The sequence below is a fragment of the Penicillium brevicompactum genome (genome assembly GCF_028827555.1).
Source record: "Penicillium brevicompactum strain IBT 35665 chromosome Unknown utg000001l_segment0_segment0, whole genome shotgun sequence".
Taxonomy (NCBI): domain Eukaryota; kingdom Fungi; phylum Ascomycota; class Eurotiomycetes; order Eurotiales; family Aspergillaceae; genus Penicillium; species Penicillium brevicompactum.
In genome coordinates, this window is record NW_026623203.1 from 5,247,333 (window position 1) to 5,275,076 (window position 27,744).

Consider the following 27,744-nt stretch of genomic DNA (forward strand, 5'->3'; position numbering starts at 1 on the left):
CCCTCCGCCAAACAAAACACACAGTGAATCTCGTCGACATCTTCACTCAAGCGGAGATTCTGCAGCGACAGGTCCTGGACACCGGCCCAGATATTAGTGACCGAGGTCAGGATAGCAGGTCGAGCCGGCGAAACGTACCATGGTACACTGTTGGTCCGCAGCATTTCGGCAGTCACAAAGGGGTTGATAGATTGTACTGTCCCAGTGCTGGTCGTCAGGGGTGCCGGCGGGCCTTGTCTGGGTCCGTGAGAGGGTGGCCGGTCAGTGTTGTCTGATTCCGCGGAGCGTCTCCTGGAGCCTGACGACGTCTGACGCTGGCGCGAATGCACAATGGGTGGAGTGGCAACTCTAGAGTCATGAGGCACCCGCGTCTGGTTGCGGACTGCTGCTTCATACCACTGCAGACCAAGTTGGTCGGCCTGCCGTTGCCGGTGCCATCTTGCGCAGGGGAAGCCATCTTGCGCAGGGGAAATCTTTGGCAATAGCGCAGAGCTTGGATTGCAATTTTCATAATTCGAACGGCTCTCCGGTGAGAGAGTGTTCAACTTTTGACGGCCTATCTTGGTGTCTTCAAGTTTGACCGAGTTTTTGCACGGAGCGCCTTGCAGGCTGTGATTCGCCTTAACGCTTATGGCGATAGATGCGTTAAATGGTACTAAGACATATTCGGTCTCCCAGGGCCCTTGACACGCCACTGGGAACAACTTTGGTGTTCCCAGGAGTTGGAAACCAGAGATTCTTCAACTCCGTCCAAACAGTATTGTCAAGGAGTGGATGCTGCCGTGTGATTGCTATGCACCTCTCAACGGAGCCACAGGCTACGCTCGTAGCGGACCATGGGATCTAGCCGAGGCGAGTACATAAAGGCCTCTTATATCCAACTTCACAACTCTTGCCTCATCCTCGCTCACACTTCATTTCCTTCTAGCTCGAATCCACTGTCCAATCATGGTATGTTCCAGCTCATTCTCACCACGCTTACCGATGAGCTAATACGTAACAGTCTAACATCAGAGACCTGCCCAACGAGCTTTTGCTGTGGATTGTGTCGCATTTGGAAGGTAGTGCAATATTCGCCCTTGCAAAAACATGCAAGGACCTTGATTTTAGACTCCAGCCCAGCATCCGGAGATATAACATCAAATTTCAGAACAGCAATCTATTACATCTGGCCGTCAAAGACGACAATGTTGATCTTGCGGCGGCTTTGCTCCAGCACAATGCCAACATCAATGCCTTTTACCGTGGGAAAACACCTTTGATGAGGGCGTTTCAATACTCTTCCGCTGCAATGCGTGAGCTGCTGCTCAATCGTCAAGAGCTAGAAATCAACATCCAGAACCAAGCGCGCGAGACCGCGCTGTGGTATGCCATTCACTATGGAAACTACTCCATGGTCAAGAGATTTCTAGAACAACCCAACGTCAGTGTGGACACCAAACACAAACAAGGCCGAACGGCGCTCCACCTCGCGGTCTTCGCTGGCAGGATAGAGTTCGTACATCTTCTGCTGTCAAGAGGCAGCAACCCTGATCTACAGGATGATTCAGGCGACTCGCCGTGGGCCTGGGCATGTCAGATTAATAGACCCGTGATGAAAATGATTCTTTCCAACGATCCCGACTCCGACTTGTTTCTTGGAACTCTATCATCACGGGACGCTCCGCTACCGCTGCATCAGGCAGTCGCCCATGGTTCTCTAGCGGCTGTCCGGCGGCTTCTTAAAAGAAAAAATCCGGCACTAGACAGCCAGGATCTGAAAGGCTACACGCCACTCCATCTGGCCATCGAAAGCAATCGCCCTGATGTGGTCGATTTGCTTCTGGGTCACCCGCGTGTCAATGTGAACTGCACAGACAAAGATGGAAATACGCCCCTTTGGCTGTCTACTTACTCGTCTTACTATGAAATAACCGAAAGGCTGTTGGCCGAGAAAGACATCGACGTCAACCTTATTGGGGGCCGTGGGGGATTGGGAATGCCGTCTACATCTCTACACCACGCCGCGGCCAGATTCGATACCGTGCTTCTACGGCGGCTGCTAGCGGTGCCAGAGATTGATCCGAATGTTTGCGTTGCAGGTCACTCTCCAATCTCTATTGCCGCATCCCGCGGATGCGTGAGTGCGGTTGCCTGTCTACTGAGTAAGGGCAACGTGGAGATCAATGGGAGGGGCTTCATAGATCCGCCAATCTGCCAAGCGACTGCACGCGGCCATCGTGGTGTGGTCAGGCTATTAGTGCAAGAAGGCACACGTCTGAACATCAATGAAAGCACGATCGTATCTCACGACACTGCACTCTGCATTGCTGCCCGTGGTGGTGACTTGGAGATGGCCCGGGCACTATTAGTCCATCACCAAATTGATGTCAACCTTCGGAATGAATATTTTGAGGATCCGTTGATGCTGGCAGTCAAGGATGGTCATATCTCGATTGTTAATGCTCTTTTAGCCAACACCACACTCCAATGCTTCAGTTTGAAGAGATCACTTGAGCTAGCAAGAGACAACTGCATCAAGAGGGCTATTCAGAACAGAATAGAAGCCCACAACTCTCGTCAAACATTGTTGAGGCGGTCTCCGAGGATGAATTTTGGTGGTCTGTACAGTTAGCGACATATAGACCTGTCATGATGCAATACCAGAATGTTTTTCTCAGCATCACTTGCCAAAAAGTGTCAGAAACAATATGTGTGTCTCCCGCTGAACAAATTATTCCTAGTAACACCACGTTCAGCCTCAACGAAGTCTAGCTGTTTTATACCATTGAATCCATCAAAATTGCACCCTCAAACTATCATGGAAGGTATATCGTACATCACTTGTCTCCAGGGCTTGTCTGTTGCCCATTTCCACATTCAATTGAGTAACTCGTGGTGAACATCAGGTGAGATCGAGCGTCAACAGTTGAGGTACCCGTTGAGGTAACCGTTCACTGACTCTTTGAAGGCGGTCGAACTCAGGGCTGGCAATGACAGCAGCTCAGTGTTGTTGCCGTCTATAAAAGACCCTCGAATACAATGTTTTTTGTATTTCATTCCAAAGGCTGCGATGGACCATCCAACGTCGCCTTCCCCATGTGACCGGCCGGTCAAGAGACAGCGTCGAGTTTCCCACGATGCAGAATATGAGAATGAGGCGCAAAGCCACCAACAGCAATCTTCGGGTAGTGCAGCCATCGAAGCTGAGGTAAATCAGGCCCTCTTCCATTGAAAACGAACGAGATCACTAATACTTCATAGGTTCCAGTGCGCACACGCGGTTCCCTTACAGCGGAGTTCATGAAACTTCTACACAACAATGACGCCCTGGCTACGCCAGCTCTCAAACTGCTTGATCTGTATTTTTGCCTGTGGGAATGCTATGTCGTCAAGTCTGCCGAGAAAATACGGCTTGAAGAAGAGCAGCGACAGCTTCAAGAGTCAAATGAGTGGCTAGCAAGAGACAGCGAGGCTCTGCTAAAGCTCTGCGATGAGCAGAAATTGATACTTTCGGATCGAAAGCAAGCAGTTCGAGCACTTTGTAATGGTGTTGTTTCAGCTTTGCAATCGAGCAATACTCAAGCCTACCACGTTGATGGGCCTTGATGACTCTTGGTTCTATTGAGCGCTAGTGAAGACGGTCGCTCTTTGCTGGCTATTTACTTATTTATCTTTATTCTGAATATGATTTCTCTTTCTGAAACCTATCCGATCACCGGTGAAATTCTGTTGGATGCGGCGATGGAGTCAACGTTTCACCGCCGTTGACGCATCAAAAGTTTGACCTTCGAGAACCTAGCATCGGCCATGAACCGGAATCAGATTATAATTAAATTCCCTGCTCACACTGGTAGTATGTTTTCTCTCACTCTTCCAATCGCTATTTCTACTCTTGTGTCTATTCCACCCGCCTTTGACAGCGAGCCTAGAGCAACAATGAATAGGTCAAGCAAAAACGGTCTGTACTTATTCTTGCTCTGATTTTTTGGTCCTAAATTTGGTAGAGTTTGATTTGGATCTCGATCTTCACGCCATCTGGTAGGAGTCCTCTGGCATACCGACACCTCCTCCTTGTCTCGCTACCGGCCCTGAACGGCCTCGGCAGATTCTCTCGGACGAGAGTGAGCCTACAGGATGTGCGGTTTCAGGGCCATACTCAATCGAAAGTTCTCTACAGCCCACGTACGATAACTACGAGCTGCCGGTCTTCAAGTGGCTGGGTCCAGATCCTTTGTTTCACTCTCCTCCTGCATTATCCAAGAGCCCTGCCAGACTGAGTCTGAAGGGGTAGTTCCAGTCATCAAGTATGCAAGTCAGTCGCTCCCGAGATGATGCTAGTGCTCGCTCAAAAAAACGCAGCCGGGCGAGTTGTTTGTCGTGGCGAAGCTGAAGACCATCTCTCTTTGTTCTCAGGTGCGCACCAGCCTCCTCCAAAAGAAGACTCTCCTGCTCTAGCTTCTGGCCGTCGATATGCTTGGACACGCACGACTCCCATAGGCGTCGATATAGTCCGACCAGTCGAGCAGCTGGAAAGGCGAAATTTGGATCGTCGCGTTCAAGATCAGCAAGCACCTTCAGAATGTCTTCAAAGGGCTTGGTGGCCAGGGGGTGTCTGGCTGCTGCGTTTTGTTGTGAGGAGGGCTATGGTCGTCAGCAAATGATTCGAAGACAGTCTCTTCCACTTACCAATGGGACGTGGTCAGAGGTTTCTACTGAGTTATCTTTCTCGCCAGGGTTGGGCAAGTCACTGGGCTGCCGATCTCCAATTTCCGTCGAGTTTTTTTGCGCTTCCATTTTGTCCGCAGGAGAAAGTCAAGTGTGTTGGCAGTATCATTTCCACCGGTCTTGGTATCTTTTATAGACTATGTAGAAGCAGGTGACTATGCATGGGATCCTAACTGTTGATTGATGCGGTCAACCTTAAGGATTGTTTGCTCTCTGTGGAATTTTATCATTTGATTTGATTGAAGGGTGACGCTCAACCAATCGATCAGGGAAAATGATCAAGTCTGACGGCGTTGAGGGTCAGGTATGAACGCTCTTTGAGATGTATATTTCAACCAGACACATTTTGTATCTTTGATGAACGGCTCAGAAATCATATCTATTAATGCAATTTAGAACTCATGGTCACGAACCGAAAAAAAGAACAAAAAAACAAAAAACAAGAAAAGTCTGGTCGCAAGTTCGAAAATTGAGTGTTGACGAGGTGTAGCCAAGCTTCAACGGGTTGCACACCCGCACATCCGACCGTGACTGCAAATCGCTTTCTGCAGTCTGAAAGGACAGACAGACCCACATCAACACAACCACACAACACTTCAATGAGGCAAAAAAAAAAAGTCAGCAAATTTGAGGGATAGAATTGTAGATGCCTTTCGGTGATTCAACGTTGAGTGGCTCACATATGAGAAATCAGAAATTGAAAATGAGCCTGACGTTGCATTTCCCACACGCCTCAGTTAAAGAGGGCGTTAAGATTGAACAGTTGAACTAGCCAACATTTCTTGACCGACTCAGTATTCTTTTCTCAACGCCACTCAAAATTGTCACTCTCGCTAAGGACCTCAAGGCATCAAGAATACCGTTGAAAAAATTGCGGTAAAATGAAGACACTGGCTTCAACAGGGCTCAATTGTGCGAGGTGTTTCCTTCAATCGAGCAGCGCGCGTAGTCCACAAGCAAAGGACTAGCCCAGAAGCCTATAAATACGTGCTCTTCCCCCGGAAATTCGCTCTACAATTCATTCACCTCACTCCCCAAAGTCGAGCAGGATTGTGTCGGAGTCGCCTGATAAGTTCTCTGCCTTGGCCCAAAAGAATTTCCACCTGACATTGATAGGATACATTACAGTGTGTGACAGGCACAGGTATGATTTTCATTTAATGCATTGCCACTCGAGCCAGCTAATCAAAGGTACGAGCCTTGGGTAGCTAGTCACAGTTTCTATTCGCATATACATCTACAGCAGCACGCTAGCTGATCCACTGTACTTCCAACCGGGTGAGCTCCCAAGCCATGGGCAAATATCACATCGCAGGTACTTCAGCAATGTATGAAGACATGCCCAGCTTGAACTACGAGAGCTCTTCTTGCTGCTCTCCTCCGTGAGTCACCTTGCTATGATGATTTTAATATCAAATGGCCCTAACATGATTCAAGTTCTTCCAAATCAACCACTATATGGGAGCCTCCGGTGTGGCGAAGAGCGCCAATTGCGTCCTCTTCCCAAATTCTGTCGTTTCTTTCTCACAGTCCTTTGAAGTTGTTCACAGCAAAACATGCCTTGGTTCCCACTATCCTGGAAATCAGCGTAGTGGGCAGCTGCCGATCAAATCGTCGCTCCCCCTTCACCAGCCAGGTGGCCCGAAATGTCTAACAATAGGGCTTTGACATGCAAAAGTCTGGTGCAGGGGACTAGCCCAATGACCTCTGTCAGAAAGAAATCATGGCCTTGTGACCCCGCAAACCTCAACCGCAAAGCTTCGCAGGTATGTGAATTTTAGTCTGGCCTGTCTCACTGATCCTGAAGACGATGCCATTTGAATAGAACCGAGTACATTCGAACATGTGCACGAGCACAGAGAACACAGCTCTTTGCCGTCCCGCCATCCATGGTTTTGACCACTGGAAAATGTGAGTAAAGAAATGCCACTCCATCTGCAAGCTCATGAATGACACTGAATCATTGACATCGCACTAGAGGACCCGACGGTATAGCACCCTTTGAGTGCTCAGTACAAGCAACGGCCTCCATCTTGGCTCCAACCTCGTCGCTCCAGATCATCCAGCATGCGCTAGGCAAAGGAGGAGCGGGCCAATATCAGGTGCGCATGGTAGATTGCAAGGCTCACTGCATGGAAGCTTGAGACGTTGATTGTCTTTGATAATGTGAGTGACCATCGCGTGCGCCAGGCTATGTCGGTTTTTGTGCGCGCTCTTGTGCTTCAAAACATGCGCGTCATGACTGATTCTCATGTTTCAATATAGGAGCCCATTTTCACCCGTCAAACAGCCTTGTGGGTAGTCCTTATCGATGCATCAGAGATAAGACCAGGGGTCATTACGACGCGTGCTCCATCGGGTTTTCGGCCTCACCGCCTTCAATCCACGAAGAGTGGAGTTTCTGGCCTTCCGGATATCCATTGCGACTATATACTTGCCATACTGGTGAGTCCATGAATCCCTATGCTGCCTAAGAGAATGCGCGTTGCGCCGCAACCCACCTCTTTGGGGATGACGGCCGGAGAATGCGACGGACCAGAAACAACATAGCATGAATACTGTAAGTGATCTGTTGGCGAGCTCATAAGATCGTGAAGTTTACAGTACTGATTGTCTCATATCAAGCGTACACATAGTGCCCTCTGCAAAGTCTGAATGGTAAACCTCAAAAACTCGTCCAAGTGTAAGCCTTGCTGACTTGGATCCTACATTAGGACGCCACTTGTGTTCTCATCACTCGAGCCAAATGCGAAGCAAGCGAAAGCCATGTTTGCTCGAGCTCCCTATACCGATTCGAACGCATGCTATCTATCGGACCCATTAAACTACTCGCCGCATCGATGATGAGTCGCTGTAAGGAGCAGATCGTGTACCTTGGCCCTTCTCTCAGTCGGCTTTGTGCAGTAGGACTTGTGCTGATGTGTGTCGTCACATGAATGCAGGGAGAAAAAGCCCCTTTGTGGATTGAATTACTGGCGTGGAACGGGTGAACCTCTTCGTATCTCCCTTTTTTTTCCAATCCTGATGCTCCAAAAGACCCGGGGAAATGGTGTTTATGTCTTTCTTGATGGCAGTCGTGCAATACCTTCACAGACAGCCAGATCGTTCGCCAAGTCTGTGTGCAAGGACAAGGCAAGGCATATGTGCCATCATTTCGAGCCTACGGATTGACATTGTCCTCAGCTATGAACCGAAAGGAGACGATCTGGTCCCGAGTCACGCCCAAATCACGGCCAAGTTCAGATCAGGGCCAAGGGCCACGAGCCAGCGATCACCGACCGTTGCTGACTTTCCTGGTCCAACACCGCATTGCTCAGCCAAAGCGAGTGGGAAAGGACTAATCGGTCATATATGACCCCCCATCGAGCGCGTGTCAAATTCTGTGGTGTCTTTGCACAAATCATGGTATGTTTGATGCTTTCGTACGCATTTTTCTACCAAATCACCAAATCCCGAGCCACATGCACAAAGGCCATCATCCTGGACAACTTTGCATACAGGTCAGTCAGGTCCAGAGGTCTCATTTTCTCGCTGACATCGTTTTCTAACACTCAGCACGCAAGCAGACTTTTCCAGGAGATGACCCATTTCTCTGCGTCTTCTACTTTGAGTGTCCTTGAACATCAATTATTTGTCAGACCCGCCGCGTTTGTGATTGGTATATGTATCACTGTTCAAGCACATTCTTTGTGAAGGTGGCATTGATATCCGTCACAAGCCCGCCAAGAGCTATCCTCTGCGCGACCTCGGACTATCCATGACAGCCTTGGCTGAAATTCTATACCCTCAATGAGCATTCACCGGTTGCTTTCGGGAGGAAGAGAGACATGTCTGCTGCGGCTCCAAGCCAAGTGGATCAGTCGGTCCAGTCATCTTTACCAGGCCTAGTCAAGATGGCGCTTGCTAGACTCAATCGGGCTGATACATATTTTCTTTAAAGTAGTGTAAGCTCGATCGCGTGGTTTGGGGTACTACACCCAGAAGGATTGGTCGCCAATTCCAGTGCGGTGTGGTTGTTGCATGGGTGATTGGCTCGCACTATACATTGATGTTGCTAGCGGCAATTACGGAAAGACGTGCGTCGGTTGGCATGTGTCAAAGGAGCCGACTGAATGGCTTTGAGTCAGGGCTCTCGATTACTTGATTGTGTTTGTTGTGAATCCACGTTGTGATTGTAGGCATTCTACGGCATAGTAGGAGTGAGTGACTTGCAAGCCAGCTGAAGCGGCAAATTTGAATGCGCGAGGAACAGTCCATCGCATGACCATGGTTATTCGAGCAGCAAAACCTATTTCGAGCGCTCCTCATCAGACGCTTCTTTGATGCCTAAAATGTGTGATCGTGGGCGTTTGCCTGATTACAGCTTCACTCATTGCGAGAAATTAGCTAGCTTTTAGCATGTAATTGCATCCTGTGGGCCTACGGATGAGGAGTTTCCATTGGTGAAAATGTCATGCTTGAACAAGAGAATACACATATTTCCGTGTATATGAAGTATATATACTTACGTGCTGACGCTCACAAAGTCTCCAAGTGCCAGAATAGTACAAATTCCTAATCATACCATGGTTTTTCTTAGAATATCCCATGCAATCAGTTGTATAGTATATCCAATATTGTCCATGACTTTCATTACCCACTCGTTGTCGTTAAATATCATGTCTTGCTGCCTGGAGCGGTTGAACCCCCAAATTGGGCACGGAAAAGTCGGGCCGAGACCCGGGCCAGAACATGCACAAAAGACGACATTAGTCAGCAGTATGAATGCCACCCATTGTGGTGTGCACTTCACCGCCTGGCCATTTCCCACCGAACACATGTTCATACTACTGCCAACGCTCATCCCTATCAGTATTAACCATCATCGTTTATCAACACCGTCAACGTTTATCAACACCGTCAACGTTTATCAACACCGTCAGCGTTTGTCAAGACCACCAACGTTTATCAACATCCACCAACCATCATCGACATTCATCAACGGTCAACAACATCCATCAACGCTCATCAACCACCATCACTCGTGAACGCCCAGTCAACACATCCACAATGCACCGAAATAATCACCTGTGCTCGCTTTATGCTCCGGTGGCAGATAAATTGCATTGCGACGCGAATGCTAGTCAATCCAAAGGATGAAGACAGCAAAATTCGGAATGTGGCACTCTATAACAAAGGATCTTGAATTTACGAATTTGAAATCGGTGTGCTTCTATCTAGGGCTCACTTTATTTCTCCAATGATCGTCATTCGAAACACATCATACGTCATCAAGATGGTTTGCAGGTCTTGGCTTCTTCGAGTACTCTTGAATACTCCAATACTGGTCCCTAGCACCACGTAGAGGTGCCTGCACGAGCTAGAGGGGCTTTTTGTCGCAGATGTCCCTGCGGAGACTCTTGGTGTCGCAGATGTCCCTGCGGAGACTCTTGGTTTCACAGATGTCCCTGCGGAGACTCTTGGTGTCGCAGATGTCCCTGCGAGGCGCTTTGTTGACGCAGAACCTGGGCTGCAGAGAACTTGGTAACGCAGCGCCCCCCTGCGAGGATCATTGTTGACGCAGACCTATCCTGCGAGGCACACTTGATGACGTAGAGCCCCCCTGCGAGGATTGTTGTTGACGTAGACCTATCCTGCGAGGCACACTTGATAACGCAGAGCCCGTCCTGCGAAGCACCTTCTTACACTCGCGGGGCTCATGGTAGCGAGGGAGCACATTCTTACATCGCTGGGCTCGTGGCAGCGACAGCCGTGGCCACGGAGACGCTCAAGCCCGCAGGCAAGAGAGGGACATCGTGACACAGCGGAGTGTGAGGACGGAAGTCCTGATTTCTTTGGGCTGGGACTCTGGCCCCTTTTATTATTTTTCGGCTACGTCTCGACCAAGGAACCAGTTGCGCAGAAGGTAGCGAGAATCACTGTCCTGTTATTGTCGTTGAAGACATTTGAACAACGTTGAAATGGTGTAAGAAGACTTTATGGCCTACAGACTCAAATTTCAACCTGGATTCATTGCGTTCATAACCTGCGTTGAGTGTGGTGCACCACTTTCATCAACTGTTGAAAGACACTGACACCGCAAGAATATGATTCTCACTTATCATTGAAATTGCTATCAAATCGCTCAACGCGGTGGGAGACTACTTTGCCCGTTTTGACCATGGTCACTAGTCACGGTCACCGTCTCTTTCATCAGGATTGAAGTGCTTCAACAGCAGACAGTGACATTCGATTGTACCGGCAGTCGGCCATAGGACCTGCCTCCGATTGATCCCTCTACAAACCTCTTTGCCTATTTCTAGCCTCGCGCTATTCGAAAGGTACTTTTCCGCGTTGCTCGTAACTAACTGATGCTGCCTGTACTAATACTTCTGCTACCTGTCGGTACAGACACTATGAACATATCCCCAAATCCATGGTGTTGGTTTTCTATTTTTGACGGAAATCAAAAAGTCTAGCCCTTGTTGGAAACCTAGAGCAAACCTGAGTCTACTTCCCAGGAAAATAAAGTGAGTTATTTCAGCTACCATGGCTCACGAGTTAAGTTCTCATGATCGCCACCCCCTCGTAAAAATTGCACCGCTACAGTCACATTGATGACACCCTAGATACAAATAGCACCCAACGGACCTATGAAACACCAAGCCTGAATTTAGACAGACGCAGGTACGGTTCCGCGATGCAGATCCCGGCGACGACCCACGGGACAGTAGATCAGGGAGGTTCTATTTGTGGCCCGGAGAAGAAATTCGAAGGATTTACAGGGGTCCAGACCCGATCCGCAACCCCAAACCTGACGGTCGTCAGGGCCCGATGCAACAGCGGTCTTTGTTATTTAAAGGGTATTGCTAGGCAGGAGAGTATTTGGAATATCACACAGAGTTTCGGCAACAGAGATCTGATCTGCGGTACAGTTGCCCTCGCAAGAGAGTGATTGGTCCCCCGTCAAGTGGGGTTCTTGCTTTCTCTATCTGGCCTATAGAACGTTCTAGAACCTATGTCTTCTGTCCTGCACCTTGCTCGCAAAAAGTATACTCTCTCTGAGCCTGACCCAAGCTCTCCATCCGCCAAGTTCGATCACGAGTCTGATATCTCTAGCAGATAGGTTTGAAAAACTATGCTAATTATGCAAGGACAAGATGGTAGATCTAAATAAAGTCTCCGGTTTGCGCACTAGAGGCCGAGAAACCGATTGGTCCCGGCCGGCTCACAAGTTAATTTCAAGCACTCAGCTCATCTCAACCATTAATATGGCGACCGAGATAATCTACGAACAAAGTCGTTTCCTGCTACAATGTACTAAGTTTCGCTGGCGTGAGACATTGGAGAGGGTACCACGAGCTTCCTCTGAACTTTTGGACTATGATACAGATTTAATCATGCCGTCAATCCAACAATATAGATAAGCTTTCGATCAAGTTCCTCTGACAACCGCATTCTCTCACCGAGCGAGCGTTTCCATGGTTCATCGAAAGTTAGTTGCCGAATTGACTTGGGATTTAGTTACTGATCGACGGTCCCGCTCACTATTCCAAGGTCATTATGACTCTAACTTCCTATGACTCGAGTCTGCCAGTTTTGGACTGATTCGGAAAACCTTTGATTCTCGGCAAATATGACTAGTGCGTAGTTCGAAAATAAACCGTATACCTCAGCTTCTACTCTACAGATCACTCTGCCTTCGACCACCCATCTAACCGAATCCATTTGAAGATGCAACCAAAGATATTACCTCCAGCTGACAAGAATTAATGGGTTTTGAAAATTTACGAGCCCCCTTGCTACCATGTTCTGATCTTGTTTAGTTCTGTGAGTCTTTATACACTGCCCGCAGTATTTTCCAGGCCGAATGGGAAGACATACTCTTGAACTAGAGACAAGAATGAGGAATGTGCCAGTATAGCTGATTTATAAAAGCACTGTAGACGGGTCTGTTTCGAAGTCACACGAAAAAGTGCTCCATCTCACTAGGTTTGACATCTGGGATACCCTCGACGTTGTGATTCCAAGGAAGAGAGATTTCTCTTGTTTTTATAATTATATGAGGGGATATGTACAGCCACGACGGAATTCCTTATGCTGCGGCTTCCGTGCGGAGCTATCACAGGTTTTTTATGGCACGTGCACCAGGGCTAGTTATCGAGATAGTTGGCCTCTTGCTTCGATATCACGACGTAAACCATATGACAACGAATTGTTGCTAGCATAAGCGTTCTATTCACTGCTATTCAAGCTTCCTGGCTGCACAAAGACGATGCACATAGTCCCACATTGAAGATGACGATCTAGTTTCTTTAGGCCAACACGGGATTGATACTTGCGTCGTGCGACCTGTGACAGAGGATCAGCTTGTAATGGGTAAATGATAACTGGTGATAACAGGAAGTGTATTTCGTACCTGGTCTAACGGTTCTCGTATGACTTGATCCATTGCTGTCGGTCTGACTCGCCTCGGCCGTGAGGATTGTTTCGAACCATTGGTCAATGTTGCTTTCGGCAGAAATGTTGTGTGGGAGAGCCGACAATGAAGCCCTACGGCCGAGCAAGCCACGAACTGATTTTGATTTTCTTGATTGCCTGAACGATTAGAAGATCTGGCGTCAGTGGGATGACACTTCCGCAGAATGTGGTACTTCTTTCCCCGTAGAGACTCAGCGCTTCGGCCCACCCGGTGTTGTTCGTAATATGCATCGGAGCGGGCTTTCCATGACAGCTCCCGAAGGGCATCTAGCCAAGAGAGAAGATTCTTCTCCTCCCATTCTGGCCAGTTCGATGCGCTACGTGGTGACATGGTGATGTTCAGGCAAGTGGTAGAGGAGGAAAGAATGGCTGAAAAAAACAACAATAAGTGAACTCAGAGGTGTAGGTTGGTTGAGTTGAAAAATATTCATTCCTCAGTCAACTGTGAAAGACCTTACCGTTGCAATCAAAAAGACGACTATTTGATTGATTATTATGAGCCTTGGATCAGTCTGGTGAGCTGGTCGCAGACCCTCAACATTCGCCAGTCTAAACATGCCCTCAAATTATCGTTAATGTCGCGCAGCGACGTTGAAGCGAAAGATTATGGGAGCATCTCTTTCTTGGCCACTCAAAATGGTTTCATCAATTCGCTGGATCATAATTTTCTAAACGGATTCTTCTTCCATTGGCGCAAAATCCGTTGTCTTTCCTGTCCATCGTCCACATGAGTCATCTCTGCACGTTGGTTTGACAGACATTGAGGAATTCATGGGCAAATATGAGGGTCTCAACAATGAAAGGTCCAACGGCATTTAGTGAGTGATGGCTTAAGATTCATTCTTAATAAAGCCCCGGTTGTGGAAAGTATGGTTGGGAGATAGTTGAACTTGCGCCTCCCATTGCAAGCAAATAAGTGGCCACTTCCGATATCACGATACAAATATTTATTAAAGCCAGTGCGCCTTCTCCTTTCACTGTACAATCGACCATAATCGGGAGCACTCGTCGTCTCTTCGTGGCTCGAACGCAAGCATGAGTGGAATTCGAAAAGCGTCGCACACTCATCAACGACAAGACTTTCGGAGCAGATTGCAACGTGCATTGTCCCTATCGTCCTCCGAGTCTGATAAAGCCAGCAGTCCCTCGCCATCTGAGGCAGGCGATACAATAGAGGACGAGGTTTTGCCGGACGGAAATGACTCTGACGACCAGGAAAACAGCCACTCAGCCGACGAGAGTGAGGAGGCTCCACGAGAGCGGAGAATGAAGGGTAAACGTGAAAGAGAGTTAAAAATGCCCAAACAGACTCAGATTAGTGGAGAAGACAATGCAGTAGCTCTCGAATGTGTTGCGGAGTAAGTATCGACCTCACCACAGAACATGATTTCGGAGTTACCTGCTGACAACGTCCAGACTACTCAGGTTTTGATCGTCTAAATACTTGCCCGGAGTAACGAAGTTCCGACTAGTATTACAATATCACACGTTTTTGCAAATGACGTGAAATCGGTCGAGACTATTATAAAGACGAGATGTTTCTCTTATCAGTGCGTCTGAAATTAAAGCACTCACAGCTCTACTTCCCAGACTATGCCAAAGATAAAAGGCTAATCTTGGTCAAAAGCTCCAGCTGGCTCGCATTACATTCAATCGGTTGCTTCTACAGTTGCTATGGTGCGAAAGCTGCCAGATATTTGTCATCAGCTACTTGTGTACTGATTATATGCTAAAAACAGGTGCAAAAAAATATATTCATCGCTCTGGAGATCTATGTTGGTTGGTTGCAGAGGGTTCCTGCTGATCGGGAAGCGGGACATTCGGCTTGGAGAAGCTGAAGGGGAATCCGTCGCCCTGAGTAACCACACCTCCCTGCTCGGGCCATTCTGCATGGATGACCCCAGAGCCCGGCAAATAAGATGCCAGTCGTTTGTTCTGGAGGTCATCGACCGTGTTCCAAAATCGAGTGGTCGTCGACACCAGGTCTCCGTGTGCCTGATCCAACACCAGCTGAATATCATTCCACGGAACCTGGTCCCGCAGAGCGGTATTTGTGGACTCCAGCTGCTTTTGCAATTCGCAGACCTCTCGCGCAACCTGCTGGCTCTCGGCTAATGCTGCATCTCGTGCTGTGAGAGCCAGCTGCAGTTTCGAATTTTCTTCGACTTTCTCGGCCTCAAGTTGTTCCCGCAACTGACAATGCTTGCGCCTCTCCTTGTCCCTTTCCTCTTGTGCCTTTTGGATCTCTTCCTCGATGTTGCTCATCATCTGGAGACACTTTCCATGGGTTGCTTTATCATGCTTCGGTCGAGGGCTTTTCGTGATGCAAGAGTTCTAGCATAATCAATAGAGTACATCAATTTACGCCGCCAGCATAGTGTTGGCCACGAAGGAGTCATAACATATGGAAAAGGTAGAGGTTGGTACCGTTTGCTTATGCGATCTTTTTCCCGGTTTGAGGGGTTTCCGATCATCTTTGAACCTGGAGGAAGTAGACCGAACGGAACAAACCGCCGGTGCACCACGCAGCTGTAGTTGGTCAGACCTGTGGCCTGTCTGCTCCCCAGCAGGCTTGTGATTCTTTGCCATGCTCGGTATGTTCGATCGTAGAATGAGTAATTATCCAATGGGAGGTAGAATGGTTGAAAGAACAATCAGAAGTAATGGCCGAGAAAATGATATTTTATAGCAAAGGGTATAGGCCTAGGCGTGAACTTGAGAGTAAATGAAAGTGCTCTCACTCCTACCCCACAGCTAGGCCAAAAACAGGGTCAAAAACCACAAGTATTGAGGGCTAGGCGTAAGCGCAACGCATAAAATACCCGCTGTTTAATCGTGGAGTACGCGATCAACAGGGCCGCACAAAGATGCACGTTGAAGCAGAAATCACTATCTCGAGATGAAATTTCAATCGGTCCGAGATACCACCCAGAAGCTCTAGGGCTCAATATTGTCTATCAAAATATATTATTTTGTCACTGTCACCAGTTCCCATGACGCTATGTAGATTGAACTTAAGAAACTGCTGCATTGTCAGAATTCTTAAATTTACGTCCGCGTATATATGGAGTTTACACAAGCCGTTACTGTACTTGTGGTCACACATCAGTTCCAATTGGAAAGTTTCGTTGACCATTCTTTTGCCGAGACTAGTGCAGTGATGAACGAAGTTCGTGATAGTTAGGGTATTCATTAAGAGAAACTACTGAGGCGCAAGAATCCGGAGTTCTACCACCAAACAATCTTCTTGACAGAAATCAGATCTTGCCTTGATAGTGCAATCGAATTGACAGGGCCGAGTATTTCGTTCATTGGACGAAGTCGATTATCCCTACTGCCCTCAATAGACTGAATATTCATCGACTGGTACAGTAAAATTCGAAATCAGTTTTAACTCTAAACTCTTGCGATTTAATTCCCGGGCCCTAAGTGGGGACACGCTAATCTAATTTTAGCTCTTCCCCTGATAATCCTTGTAGGGCTGTATTGTATTCCTGGTAACAACAATGAGTCATTGTTATAGTATCGTAATTTCTTGTAGAAACCGATGGAATCCATTGTGCAAACAGATCAACAACAAGAGAATCCTAACAACCTGGCTAGATCTTCTGTCAATCTCTCATCTCTTGGGCTTTTTTAGAGCAGCCGATTTGGTCTTTGTGATCTCTCTATGCAATAAAATACGGTACGTTCCATGGTGGGTCATACTTAGCTACACAGCGAGCGGCCTTTTCTAGAATCGAGGACTGACAACGACTCCGCGACCCGGGCGCCCGACAAAGGGGATAGGCGCACGAACGAAAAAGAAGCAGTCTTAGTATAGTAGGGCACCGACTATTAGACCTCGTATCCGGACCTGATATGGGAGGTAGTTAGCACAGTAGGCTATACGAGTTCAGATTTGGTTGCTGGAAGCTGAATGCTTAAAGCGCAAGTTTTATTCTCTATCAACCTCAGCAATATACATCCGGGAATGAACTAGCCCATGCATACTCCACAACATGTGATCCGTCATCTACTCAGGCTTCGTCCCCGAGTTGATCCCCATGACTCATTTCGTTGCGGCTTCACCCTTGAAAACGAAAGAGCTTGACTCCCGCAGAAAATCTGCATGTTCGTCGTACATAGGCTTCAGGCCAGTTTCCAACGTCTCTTTGAAGAAATCTTCAAAAGAAATTCCTTCCAGGTCGGGGTAGAGGTCCTTGCCGACCAGGTAGCCTAGGTAGCGGGCGTATTCGGGTGTGTTTTCTCCCATAAAGTCATATGACTTTTGGTAGGTGAGCTGGTAATAATCCATCATCTTGTAGGGATCGTCCTTGGTTCTGGCAATACCATCGTCAATCTCATCGGCGGTGCGCTACGAGGTAAAATGTCAGTATCTAGCTTATCATAAAGATTATCATGATAAGACGGAAACATACATATTTCCTTTCTATTTCCTCGCCGCTGATTTTCTCAACTGTATCATACAGCTCGTGCTGAGTGCGGAGGTCGGTATAGGCGAAGACCTTCTGGTTAAGGGTCCTAGTGTCGGCGATGATACGAGCAACATATACGCCAACATCGCGGGAATCGGTCCTGGCACAAGGTACGTCACCACTGCCTCCAATAGCGCTATTGTAGAGAAAAAGATTTCGGTCAATGCGGCCGGAGGGCAGGCGGGGAAGGCTGATCTGGTACCACCAACCGACATCGATGACGGTGTAAGGAAGGTGCAGCCTTTGAATATGGTCTAGTATGAACTCCTTCTAAAGACGCGGATAAAATGTCAGACTTTTGAAGTTAAAGTAATGCATCATTGTGAGCAGGGCGGGAAAATGACCGCTACTTACGTTGTCGCGCAATGTCTGGACGCCTCTGGGCATCACTGAAGCATAAAAGCATGGAACATAACGCTTTACCCCAGCCTTCTTGGCTGCATTGGCAAGAGCAACTTCGTCCAGTAAGCAGCAGACAATAAGGACGTCGATGCCTTTGAGCTGGGCTGTGACATCATCCTCAGAGTCGGCAAGGCTGAATGACACTATGTTAATACCTCTCTTCTGCAGGTCGAGCACATTGGGCTTCTTTAGCGAAGAAGGTCGGACAAGGGCCGTGATATCCTGCTTCCAGCAAGAAGATTAGAATGCTTGACAAAAACTGAGACTTAAGAGGCAGTGGACACCCACAAATTTGGTTTCTGTTGATGACAGCAGGCCATTGACTATAGAGCTGCCGTTTTGGCCCGTGGCTCCAAGAATCGCGACCTTCATATTAAGACTGTATTAGAAGTAAGGAGAAGATCGTTTTGAAGTTGCTGTCCGAGAAGTAAGCTGTGTCTTGCATTTGTGACGGCGTGTGCAACTCTTTTATACTCAAGATGTGCGAAGGGACCCCCACTTACATGTCTCCAATTTCTCCAATCTTGCATCACAGCTGCTGAAAGGCTTCTATGGCTCTCGGATCAATGGCTGCTTGCGGACTATGTTGTGAAAGCCCATCGGAGATACAAAACGATATTGTAGAGTTTACAAATCAAGCGGAGTGGGGAATGAACAAATCATGTGATATAGCGCTTCGGTTCTACTTCCTGATTTACTCGGGTGTACTCCGTACGAATGGCCGAATGAGGTGGTAAATTTGATGGGGTTTGGGGGTTCCTTTACTTCGAGTTGATATCATTGGTGGATGATTTAGCTGAGTCACCCTCGGATGTCCAGTAGCCCGGCATCCCGAGCCAAATGGCAGTGAGCGACACAACTGCCCAAGAAGCGGGTTTGGTCAGCGAAAGCCAGGGAGCTCGGATCTTCTGTTCCGGCCCACTCTTCATTCTAGAACCGCCCAGCACGTGTTTCTACGATTTAAAAAACAAAACTTACATAATCCTTGGCATGCAGACTCACAGAAAGTGTGTGAAGTACGTGTATAATTTCTGTTGAGACACTTCTTGACCGCGGGTTGAATCTGGGCTCCTAAATACACGATAATCGCCTGTCCGGCCTTCAAGCCTTCCGAGTTTCGATGACCGGAATGATTTTGTCCCTTCCTCTCGGTGGATGATCGGCTGAGGGAGAACTAGGTTGAACGGCACAATGTTTTGGTGCTAGAGCTCCTTTGAAGGAAATTGCACATAAGTTTTGGACTGATTCACCGACATGCATTTCTGCCAGTGAGGAAAGTCTGGATGTGATTGGACAGTCACAGAAAGCACCGAAAACGGCGAATATAAAATTGTCAGAACCAAGAATATTGACTTTGAACATTTTTACTACTTGCTTACAGGGAACAGACGTATGTTGCTGTCAATATCTCTATTGTAGCAACTGAATATAATGGGGACACGCAGGAACCCCAAACTTCAAAAGTGCTTGCATCTCACCACCGTAGTCCCAAACATACGGTGCACATGCTTGATGACTTCGATCTAAAGGGCCCAAATGGATCTCATAAATGCCTAGAATATGAGCTTCTAGGTCCCAATGTTCTAGATATAATTGATGCAAACTTTTCAGATGGAGACTTCCTGGCAAGCTCGCCAAAACCATTGTAAAGCAGTGTTTGATCGGACTCGATAGTGTGCACCAACGAAAGATTGGGCATGAGGGTAAATCACTTCCTTGGAAATACTTTGGAAAGTGCTCACCTGGTATAGATCCGCATAGCCACAATTTGGTCTTCGCTATGCCTTACATAAACGATTTGACAGAAGAAAGGTTTACTGAGATGCTACAGTAGGAAAACCAGAAGTTGGATTTGTCCAAAAACGCGATGGGAAATGCCTGGAAGCTGGCGTGCCCGAATATGTTGCAAAACCTACCTCGTACGGGTATCACTCTTGGGATCTGGCTCAGGAGGTCAAAATCATTGACTTCGGAGAGTCATTCTTGCACACTGCTCCCCCTGAAACACTACATACACCTTTATCTCTTCGGGCACCGGAAGTTCGATTTAAAGGTCACATTGATTATCGCGTTGATTTGCGGAGCATAGGCTGCATGGTGGGTGAAATCATACTCAGGGAATCCATAAAACCCCTAGCTAATAGGTGGGCAGCTCTTTGAACTGTTCGTGGGCCAGCCACCTTCCACACATGCTTAATAACGCCCACAATCCTTGTTGGCCAAATGCGAGAGATGGCAACTGATGGATTATCTGAAAGATGGCAAGATAAATGGAATACGATGAACACAGGGGACGTCATGGCCACAGAAAGCACCGGCCCAACTTGCAGGAATGGCTGGAAGAGTATACTTTGATGGCCCGCTGAATCCCGATTTCACACGAGAAGACATAGTGAGGCTGGCACAAATCGTTGGAAGGTTATTGAATTTTGAGCCGTCTGCAAGAGCGTCAGCGAGACAAGTTCTTGGTGACCCTTGGTTCAATGAGTGACCCCATGACAAATAGTCATTACACAAAGGCGCTTATGAAATTAGTCTTCATTAAATTGTACTGTACCTAGCAATTTCCTGAGACTTCTTCGATTTTCAAGCCTGCGTGCCGAAATGACTTCTAGCACTCCCTCTTTGTGCACCACATCAATACACCACCAAGAAAGACTTCAAAGTCTTGATCTGGGTCTACTTCATAATAGTTCCAGTTGCGTTTCATAAAGGCTTTGGGCTCAGCGAAAAACTCTTCAATCGGATTCAAGTCCGGCGAGTAGGGTGGCAGATAGACAAATATTACCCCTGCATCCACACACATCTGCGTTATCCGCTCTGAATGATGAAACGAGGCGTTATCCATGACCAGAGCATATTTAGCTTCGGGCCATCTTCCGCAGTGCTGAAGAAGCTGCGCTATGAAGTCTTCGAACACGGTGGCATCTGTGGACCCACGGAAGACACGCGAGAAAACGATTCCATCCTGGGCATATGCAGGCAGTATCTGATATCGCTGGACGCGGTGAAGTTGTGAAACTTGCATAGGGGACACACCAATTGGTGACCAGCCTGTGCGCCTGAACCCAACCCTTTTATCGCATCCGGATTCATCTACTTAAACCAGCTGATATGACTCAAAATCCGATAAATTATGCAGATACCATTCTCGCAAATCGGCATTTAGCTCCCTCGCTTGCTACTGAGTGCTCTTTTTAGACCAACCTTTGGCAACAAGGGCTCGTCTGATGCTGGAAGTTGTGACTAGGGTGCGGAATTCATCCCAGAGAAAAACAGCCATCTCATCGAGGTATAAACCGGGCTTTTCAGACAGTCGTTCGCAGAGGGCTTCGATCATCAACGGTGTTACAGTCCGTTTCCGTCCTATTCGAGTCGGTGGTGCGTGCACACTTCCAAATTGCCGCAAGTTTGCGGGAATATTTATTATCGTAGCCTCGCTGCATTCTGCCTCTTCGGTCATTCTAGATGTATCAAGTGGCTGGCTCTCTATCATGTCGCGGATGAGATGCAGCCTAGGTGGTGCGAGTCGCGGAGCCATTTTGTGAGGTCAATTGTGATCTTCAAGAAAGATGGACGGGGGGTGACGATGCCTCCTGCGTGGGTGGACGGTATGGTAGAGAATTACCATTGTATGGCACTTACGAGTAAGATACACAAGGCCCGGTCCTACCTTCGTTATGTAAAATACAATGTCTATTCTTGGAAATCTTGGGATCCCGAGGCTAAAATGATCGACAAAGCGCTCATGGAGAATTTCACCAACAGACCTGATCCGACTTCGTCGATCTTCCAAAGACTCGACTGTGCCCAGTGGCCGTGTTGATGAAAGGAATTCGTCGATCATGAAACAGTTAATAATGCAAAGGGTGATATCGGTTAAGTCCCTCTTCCCAGGAGGAAGCTCGCGCATGAGCGGTGTTAGGTCAACGCCATCCACGTTTATTGGGAACTGGGTATCGAATGTCCCAGGTCCGATCTGCATGTTTACACCTTCGTCCTCGGAGCAGAGCATGTCCATTATGCAAACATGCCACCAAAGGCGTCGGCGAATCTCCGTCTCGAACTGCGATAGACCGGCCTTCGACCCATCGCGGTGAAAGCCCTGCGCTTGTGCAAGACGGATCACCATAGCGGATCGAGCCCACACAAGTCTTGTATTCCCATGAACGCGTGCGCAGAGAAGATATAGTACCGCAGCTTGAAGAGCGAAGATTCCTGGGGAGTTGACGAAGTCCGCTCGATTCAGTGCCTGATCTACCGCCCTTCCATACGCTCGCATTGTTGCTTGGTATTCCAACCCTTGTGCCGACTGAAGCTGCGCCGGATTCATACTGACCACAGCGGCATAACAAACCGAGAAAAGGAGTGCTTCGCTTGCAGGATCAACACTCGAGCCTTTTGAGGCGTCGTCAAATATCTTGGCGGTGGTAGGCAAATGGGGAACAGCAATTAGATGCGCAACGTTGTTCTGGTATATAGCCCAGAAAGTTTTCATCTGTGACGGCTGATAATAGAGTTGCCGAAACGTATCTTGAGGACAGGAGCGGTTGTCTGGGCCAAGCAATCCCACCTGTAGCACACCACATGGAGCAGGTTCAATCTGTGATGGTTGAGTGCTTCCATTCTCTCTCAACTTTGCCGAGTTCCTGGATTGTTCCTCGTCACTCAATTGAGGACTCTGGAAGGACCGAAACCTTTCAGACTCCATTTCTAGCTCCGTCAATCGAGCAATCAGGTCGCGTACGGGGAGTCGATTGAGCGTCCGTGGTGCGCGCCGAGGGCCAGGAAAGGTACACAGAACACCTGCCTTGGTGCATGCACCACAAGGAGCTTTTCGGTTACATCGCACTTTTCGCTCATTGCATCGTGTGCAACTCCTCCTATTGCAAGGTATTGCTGATGGTAGATTTCCGTTTGATATAGCAGATGGATTTTAAACCCGAAGGCGAATAGAGAAAGAGACAAAAGATCTGCGAAAGTATGTTTTCGGAAAGCCGAAAGCGCAGGTAGCGCAAATGTAGGTCATTATTTCAGAAGTTCGTCGTTCTAGGCCAATGATTGTCCTTGATGTGGGTCCCGGGATTGATATCAATGCCGAACCTCAGATTTGATTACTCGATTATCAATCTTTTTAAAAAAGTGTAACCGCGATCGACTTCCGTATAACATTGTTTTATCCTCGGCTGGCGACGACTCCCATCTCCCCGTGGTGCTGACTGGGAACTTGTGAATGCCTTGCCTGGGAGATTTTTGCAGAGCTATAAAGAGTCACCCTGGCTAGCACTGTCCGCCTAGGCTACGGCGGGAGCGAGAGCTCAGGGGTCAGGGGCCCTGACCCCACGCACAGGCGACAAGGGATCACTTTGAAAACCACCCGACACACGACTGCGAAACCGATCCTACAATCAGTGGACACTAGGGTCGTGGGATAGGACACCCTAGTGGTGCTCTCGGGCTGCTCTGCTGAAAGGAGGATATCGCTGTGTCCGAGGATACACAAACAACAGAGTCAAAAGCAAAACCACGAACGACATGGCACGACTCAATGGATATCTTTATCGAATCAAAGTAGCAATCACGGACCAGTGCGTGTGTGTGGACAAGCGAGAGAGACCGTGGAACACTTCCCTTTTCGATGTCAAAAATGGACGGCACACCGGGCGGAACTAGTTACTACAATGCACCAACAACCACCGAGGAAATATACCCTTCTTCCTAGGAGGAAAGCCCCCTTCCGATGATCAGAAGTGGACGCTGAACTAGAGACGGTACGGGCCTCAATACGATTCGACATCGTCACGGGCCGATTCGAGGCCACCTAACCGTGCTAACCAATATAAATCACACCCTTTTCGCCGATCTAACCCACCAACCACTTCGTGTTACAAATGGTAGACGCGCTTCAACTGCCGAAAATAGGTTGTTGAACACTTGGAGAAGCGCTTTCAAGCCAGCCTACTAACAAAATTACTAACCCACAAGGATCCGCGATACGGAAATGTGTCATCTCACATTGGGTTGTTGTCGGAGTCTACGCCGTGGCGGTCGACCGAGCTGTATACGAAGAATTTGACGTTTTGCTTGATCGATTCATCAATCAAGGCGATTCCTTGGCGTCTTTCGTCGTCATTTTTGGGGTTCGCGGTCTGGTCTTATTGGATTGATTCATCTTTGTCGGGTGAGTTCCTTACCTGGACACTAAATACTCCCCAGACCGAGGCCGAGGACTGGCGTTTGACGTTATCGAAGATCGCCGCTGGGTTGTCGAGGTTTCCTTGGATCAGAGTGATCTTGTCTGATTTCTGGGCCAATTTCTTTGCTGAATTGGAGTTGACGTCGCGAGTGACCGCTAGGATATTGAAGGGTGCATTTCTTTCGAGCAGCTTCTTGATGACGGACCCGCCTTGCTTGCCGGTGGCGCCGGTGATAAGCACTGTGGTCATGATGGTCGATTGAACTTGACTTGCTTCGATTGAACTTGACTTGCTTCGATTGCTGAGACTAGTAAGCCCCTTTAAGTACCGCCGACTTTATTTTTGCTTTGTCACTGCAAAAGTGTGTTCGTGTTTGTCATTTCGCAGTTCGGGGTGAATCTCAACCCCGAGTTTGCCAGGATGACGTCATCACCCAGTCGCCTCTCGAGGTGCATTGCATTCTAAGGTTGCGGATTGATCCAGCGATTCGCGATTGTCTTCCGTAGAGTATGAGGGGTCTGGATATTTGGCGATTATCGTCAATCTCATTCCACGATTACCTCGCTCTGGATGGGCCATTGCCTATTGCCCCCGGGCCACGGCCAAGACAAATATAGCCCATGCCACCAGATGGGACCTGAATAGAGTCAACGGCTGCAGTGGTTTGTCGGAATAGACCAATTCAGTTCCCCACTGTTGCCACCGGGGGTTATCGGACTTGTCGGCTTGCCTGAAGTGAAGTGAAGCGACGTGGAGTGGAGAAGTCTCCAGAGGTCGAAGGGCTGAAAAGATCGTGGGTAAGGAGACTAGCTTTCCTCAAGTTCTGTTTTGGGCAACTGGTGATGTCACCTTTTGCAGCAAATCCAAGGACAAAAATGCTCACTGCAAGTGAGCTAAGAATACTGGATGTGGTGCCGAATTCTTCCTCAACAGGTGACATTCCTGGTACTGGCATGGAGGACGTAAAGGGACTAGACAGATCTGCAATATTAGTCACTTCTTCTATGGAATTGTTCATGAAAGAAGCACTCAAACCTCAGAAATGTAACTTCGCTTACAAGTCCTAGAATTAGCTATTTGCGACCCTCGGGAAAGTTTCTGCACATTTCGGTCAGTACAGATTCCAAATAACCAGAACCACGAGCCAATCATACCTGGGGTTATCTCGATCATCCTGGCATTGCTAGCCGACCAGGCCATTTTCGAGGTCTGAAAGCATGAGATCTCCATCAACAACAAGACCCAGTGTCACGAGGTGAATTAGAAGACCAAAGCGCAATATTCAGTCACATACAAGGGTGCCTGTTTTTGCCCCTCGTGTTGATGTGGCGCGCTCAATAATGCATCGTGGTATTCTTGGCTGTGGGGCGAGGAGACAATCAGCAAGTGTGTGTTGGGAAATGAGCAGGGAGCAACCTGAAACGTATCGTGGAGTAGCTCGGTAGGCACCAACTTGGTGGTCTGAGCTCCTTGAGGACTTACCCCGGCGCCCAAAGCGGAAAAGGGTGGCCAAGCCAGAAGTTCGTAAACTGGAGAAAAAGTGGAGAATGAACTTCCGTCTACGGGATCCGATAGGCTCCCCACGGGCTGTTCAAAATCCCGCGGGTAAATTTCCTTGTTTGTGAAAGACTGACGGCGACCCCAGTCACGAATTCCAGTCAATGAGCACCACGAAACCCAACAAGGCAATTTACACGAGAAATGATGCCAAATATGCTCCCAGATGCACCTCATTCTTAATACTAAGTCAACTTCGCGAATTGTCGAGACATTATCACAACACTTGTTGCTCTTTCTTGCACATTCTTATTACCATTCACCATGTCCGTCAACCGTGGTGTTTACACCGACCTTACTCACAACATCTACATCGATACTGCACAACCCGCTGCGCATCTGGTGCCTTCTGGCTCGACTCTGGAACCCGGTGAAGTAACGGTCGCAATCAAGAGCAGTGGAATCTGCGGGTAAGTCCATGCTTTGAGGCACATTTCTACGACCTTTAGCTCACCAGACTGCAGGTCAGATGTTCACTTCTGGAAGCATGGCGGCATCGGTCCGTGGCAGGTATCTGGCCCCCACGTTCTGGGCCATGAGTCCGCAGGTGAAGTCGTCGCGGTTCACCCATCTGTCACATCTCACAAGGTGGGTGATCGCGTCGCTGTCGAGCCGCACATCGTCTGCTTTGCTTGCGAGCCTTGTCTGACTGGTCGGTACAATGGGTGTAAGAACCTCATTTTCCGATCGAGTCCCCCGTCTCACGGTCTCCTACGGACATATGTCAACCACCCTGCTGTTTGGTGCCACAAAATTGGAACCAAGTTGTCATATGACGAGGGTGCCTTGTTAGAGCCACTTAGTGTGGCTTTGACAGGTGTAACACGGGCGGGAGTGACTATTGGTGACCCCGTGTTGATTTGTGGAGCGGGACCGATTGGTCTGGTGTCCTTGCAAGTCTGCCGGGCGGCGGGAGCCTGGCCTATTGTAATCACCGACATCAACGAGGCGCGATTGAAGTTCGCCAGCGAGTACGTCCCTGGTGTTCGAACTTGCTTGGTGAAACGGAACGAAACCCCAGAGCGGTGCGCCGAGCGAGCAGAGGCGTTGATGGGAGAGGGTGTTGAGATTTCGATTGCGCTAGAGTGTACCGGAATGGAAAGTAGTCTGGCTACGGCGATCCACAGCGTCAAATTTGGTGGCAAGGTGTTCGTGATCGGCGTTGGCAAGGATAAGATGGAGATTCCTTTCATGAGGTTGAGCGCGCGCGAGATCGACCTTCAGTTCCAGCAAAGATACGTCAACATGTGGCCCAGGGCTATTAGGATCTTGGAGAGTGGCACGGTGGACTTGAAAAAATTGGTGACCCATGAGTTTGTCTTGGAGGATGCAGCTGAGGCGTTCGCGACGGCCGCTGATCCAACACGTGGTGCCATTAAGGTTCTTATCCGGCCAGAAGCTTGATTGTATTTTTCTTTCAAATGAACATCAATTCCCTTTCTCAGATGAGATGAGTACACGTATGTTGCAGACGAGTATCATCCACATGCGAGCAGCTACGTGGTATTAGGCTTCTATCGAGGGGAAAACTCACTAAGAACAAAATCTTGCTTCTCTCGCCAGGGCTTGTTGAGGTGCAGAATAACAGGATTCAAAAAGTCCTAAACAACCCATTTACTACCGTACGCGCCGAAAGTCCGGAGTTCTAGGCCCGCATAGACATGCTACAGAGACCGAGAGTAGAACTGTCTCCTTGGAAGCAAAAGGAACATTTCTGTGGACTGAAAGGAACAGAAGATATATTGCTATTAGAATATCATTACCTTGTCCTTAGGCGATTATCGAAAAGGGTACTTGATCGGCCGAAGTCTCTACATTTTATTACATCAGCTTCACGATAGGCCATTCTAATACGAAAAGTGCAAAGACGATATGGATATGACCATGAATAGTGGATTGAATAGTAAGGATATAATAACACTGTAACTTATATTCCTCGATAT

General features: G+C 48.3%; 6 protein-coding genes across 6 annotated transcripts; 2 read left to right on the forward strand and 4 right to left on the reverse strand.

Moving 5' to 3' along the window:
- Positions 1-17,218: 17,218 nt before the first annotated feature.
- N7506_001773 (NAD(P)-binding protein) lies at positions 17,219-18,419 on the reverse strand (the record flags this gene model as incomplete). The annotated part of the gene is made up of 4 exons (XM_056951069.1): positions 17,219-17,524; positions 17,589-17,915; positions 18,000-18,272; positions 18,330-18,419. The coding sequence occupies 4 exons, from the start codon at positions 18,417-18,419 to the stop codon at positions 17,219-17,221; spliced, it is 996 nt and encodes a 331-aa protein (XP_056816984.1).
- A 1,325-nt stretch (positions 18,420-19,744) lies between these two features.
- On the forward strand, positions 19,745-20,538 carry N7506_001774 (uncharacterized protein; the record flags this gene model as incomplete). Its single annotated transcript, XM_056951070.1, has 3 exons — positions 19,745-19,781; positions 19,879-20,144; positions 20,338-20,538. The coding sequence occupies 3 exons, from the start codon at positions 19,745-19,747 to the stop codon at positions 20,536-20,538; spliced, it is 504 nt and encodes a 167-aa protein (XP_056816985.1).
- Positions 20,539-20,658: 120 nt separating this feature from the next.
- On the reverse strand, positions 20,659-22,545 carry N7506_001775 (uncharacterized protein; the record flags this gene model as incomplete). Its single annotated transcript, XM_056951071.1, has 3 exons — positions 20,659-21,143; positions 21,255-21,562; positions 21,818-22,545. 3 exons carry the CDS (start codon positions 22,543-22,545, stop codon positions 20,659-20,661), a joined length of 1,521 nt encoding a protein of 506 aa, XP_056816986.1.
- Positions 22,546-24,202: 1,657 nt separating this feature from the next.
- N7506_001776 (NmrA-like family protein) lies at positions 24,203-24,493 on the reverse strand (the record flags this gene model as incomplete). The annotated part of the gene is made up of 1 exon (XM_056951072.1): positions 24,203-24,493. One exon carries the CDS (start codon positions 24,491-24,493, stop codon positions 24,203-24,205), a length of 291 nt encoding a protein of 96 aa, XP_056816987.1.
- A 460-nt stretch (positions 24,494-24,953) lies between these two features.
- N7506_001777 (MFS general substrate transporter) lies at positions 24,954-25,444 on the reverse strand (the record flags this gene model as incomplete). Its single annotated transcript, XM_056951073.1, has 2 exons — positions 24,954-25,192; positions 25,399-25,444. The coding sequence occupies 2 exons, from the start codon at positions 25,442-25,444 to the stop codon at positions 24,954-24,956; spliced, it is 285 nt and encodes a 94-aa protein (XP_056816988.1).
- A 621-nt stretch (positions 25,445-26,065) lies between these two features.
- N7506_001778 (NAD(P)-dependent alcohol dehydrogenase) lies at positions 26,066-27,205 on the forward strand (the record flags this gene model as incomplete). The annotated part of the gene is made up of 2 exons (XM_056951074.1): positions 26,066-26,211; positions 26,266-27,205. The coding sequence occupies 2 exons, from the start codon at positions 26,066-26,068 to the stop codon at positions 27,203-27,205; spliced, it is 1,086 nt and encodes a 361-aa protein (XP_056816989.1).
- Between the last annotated feature and the right edge of the window lie 539 nt (positions 27,206-27,744).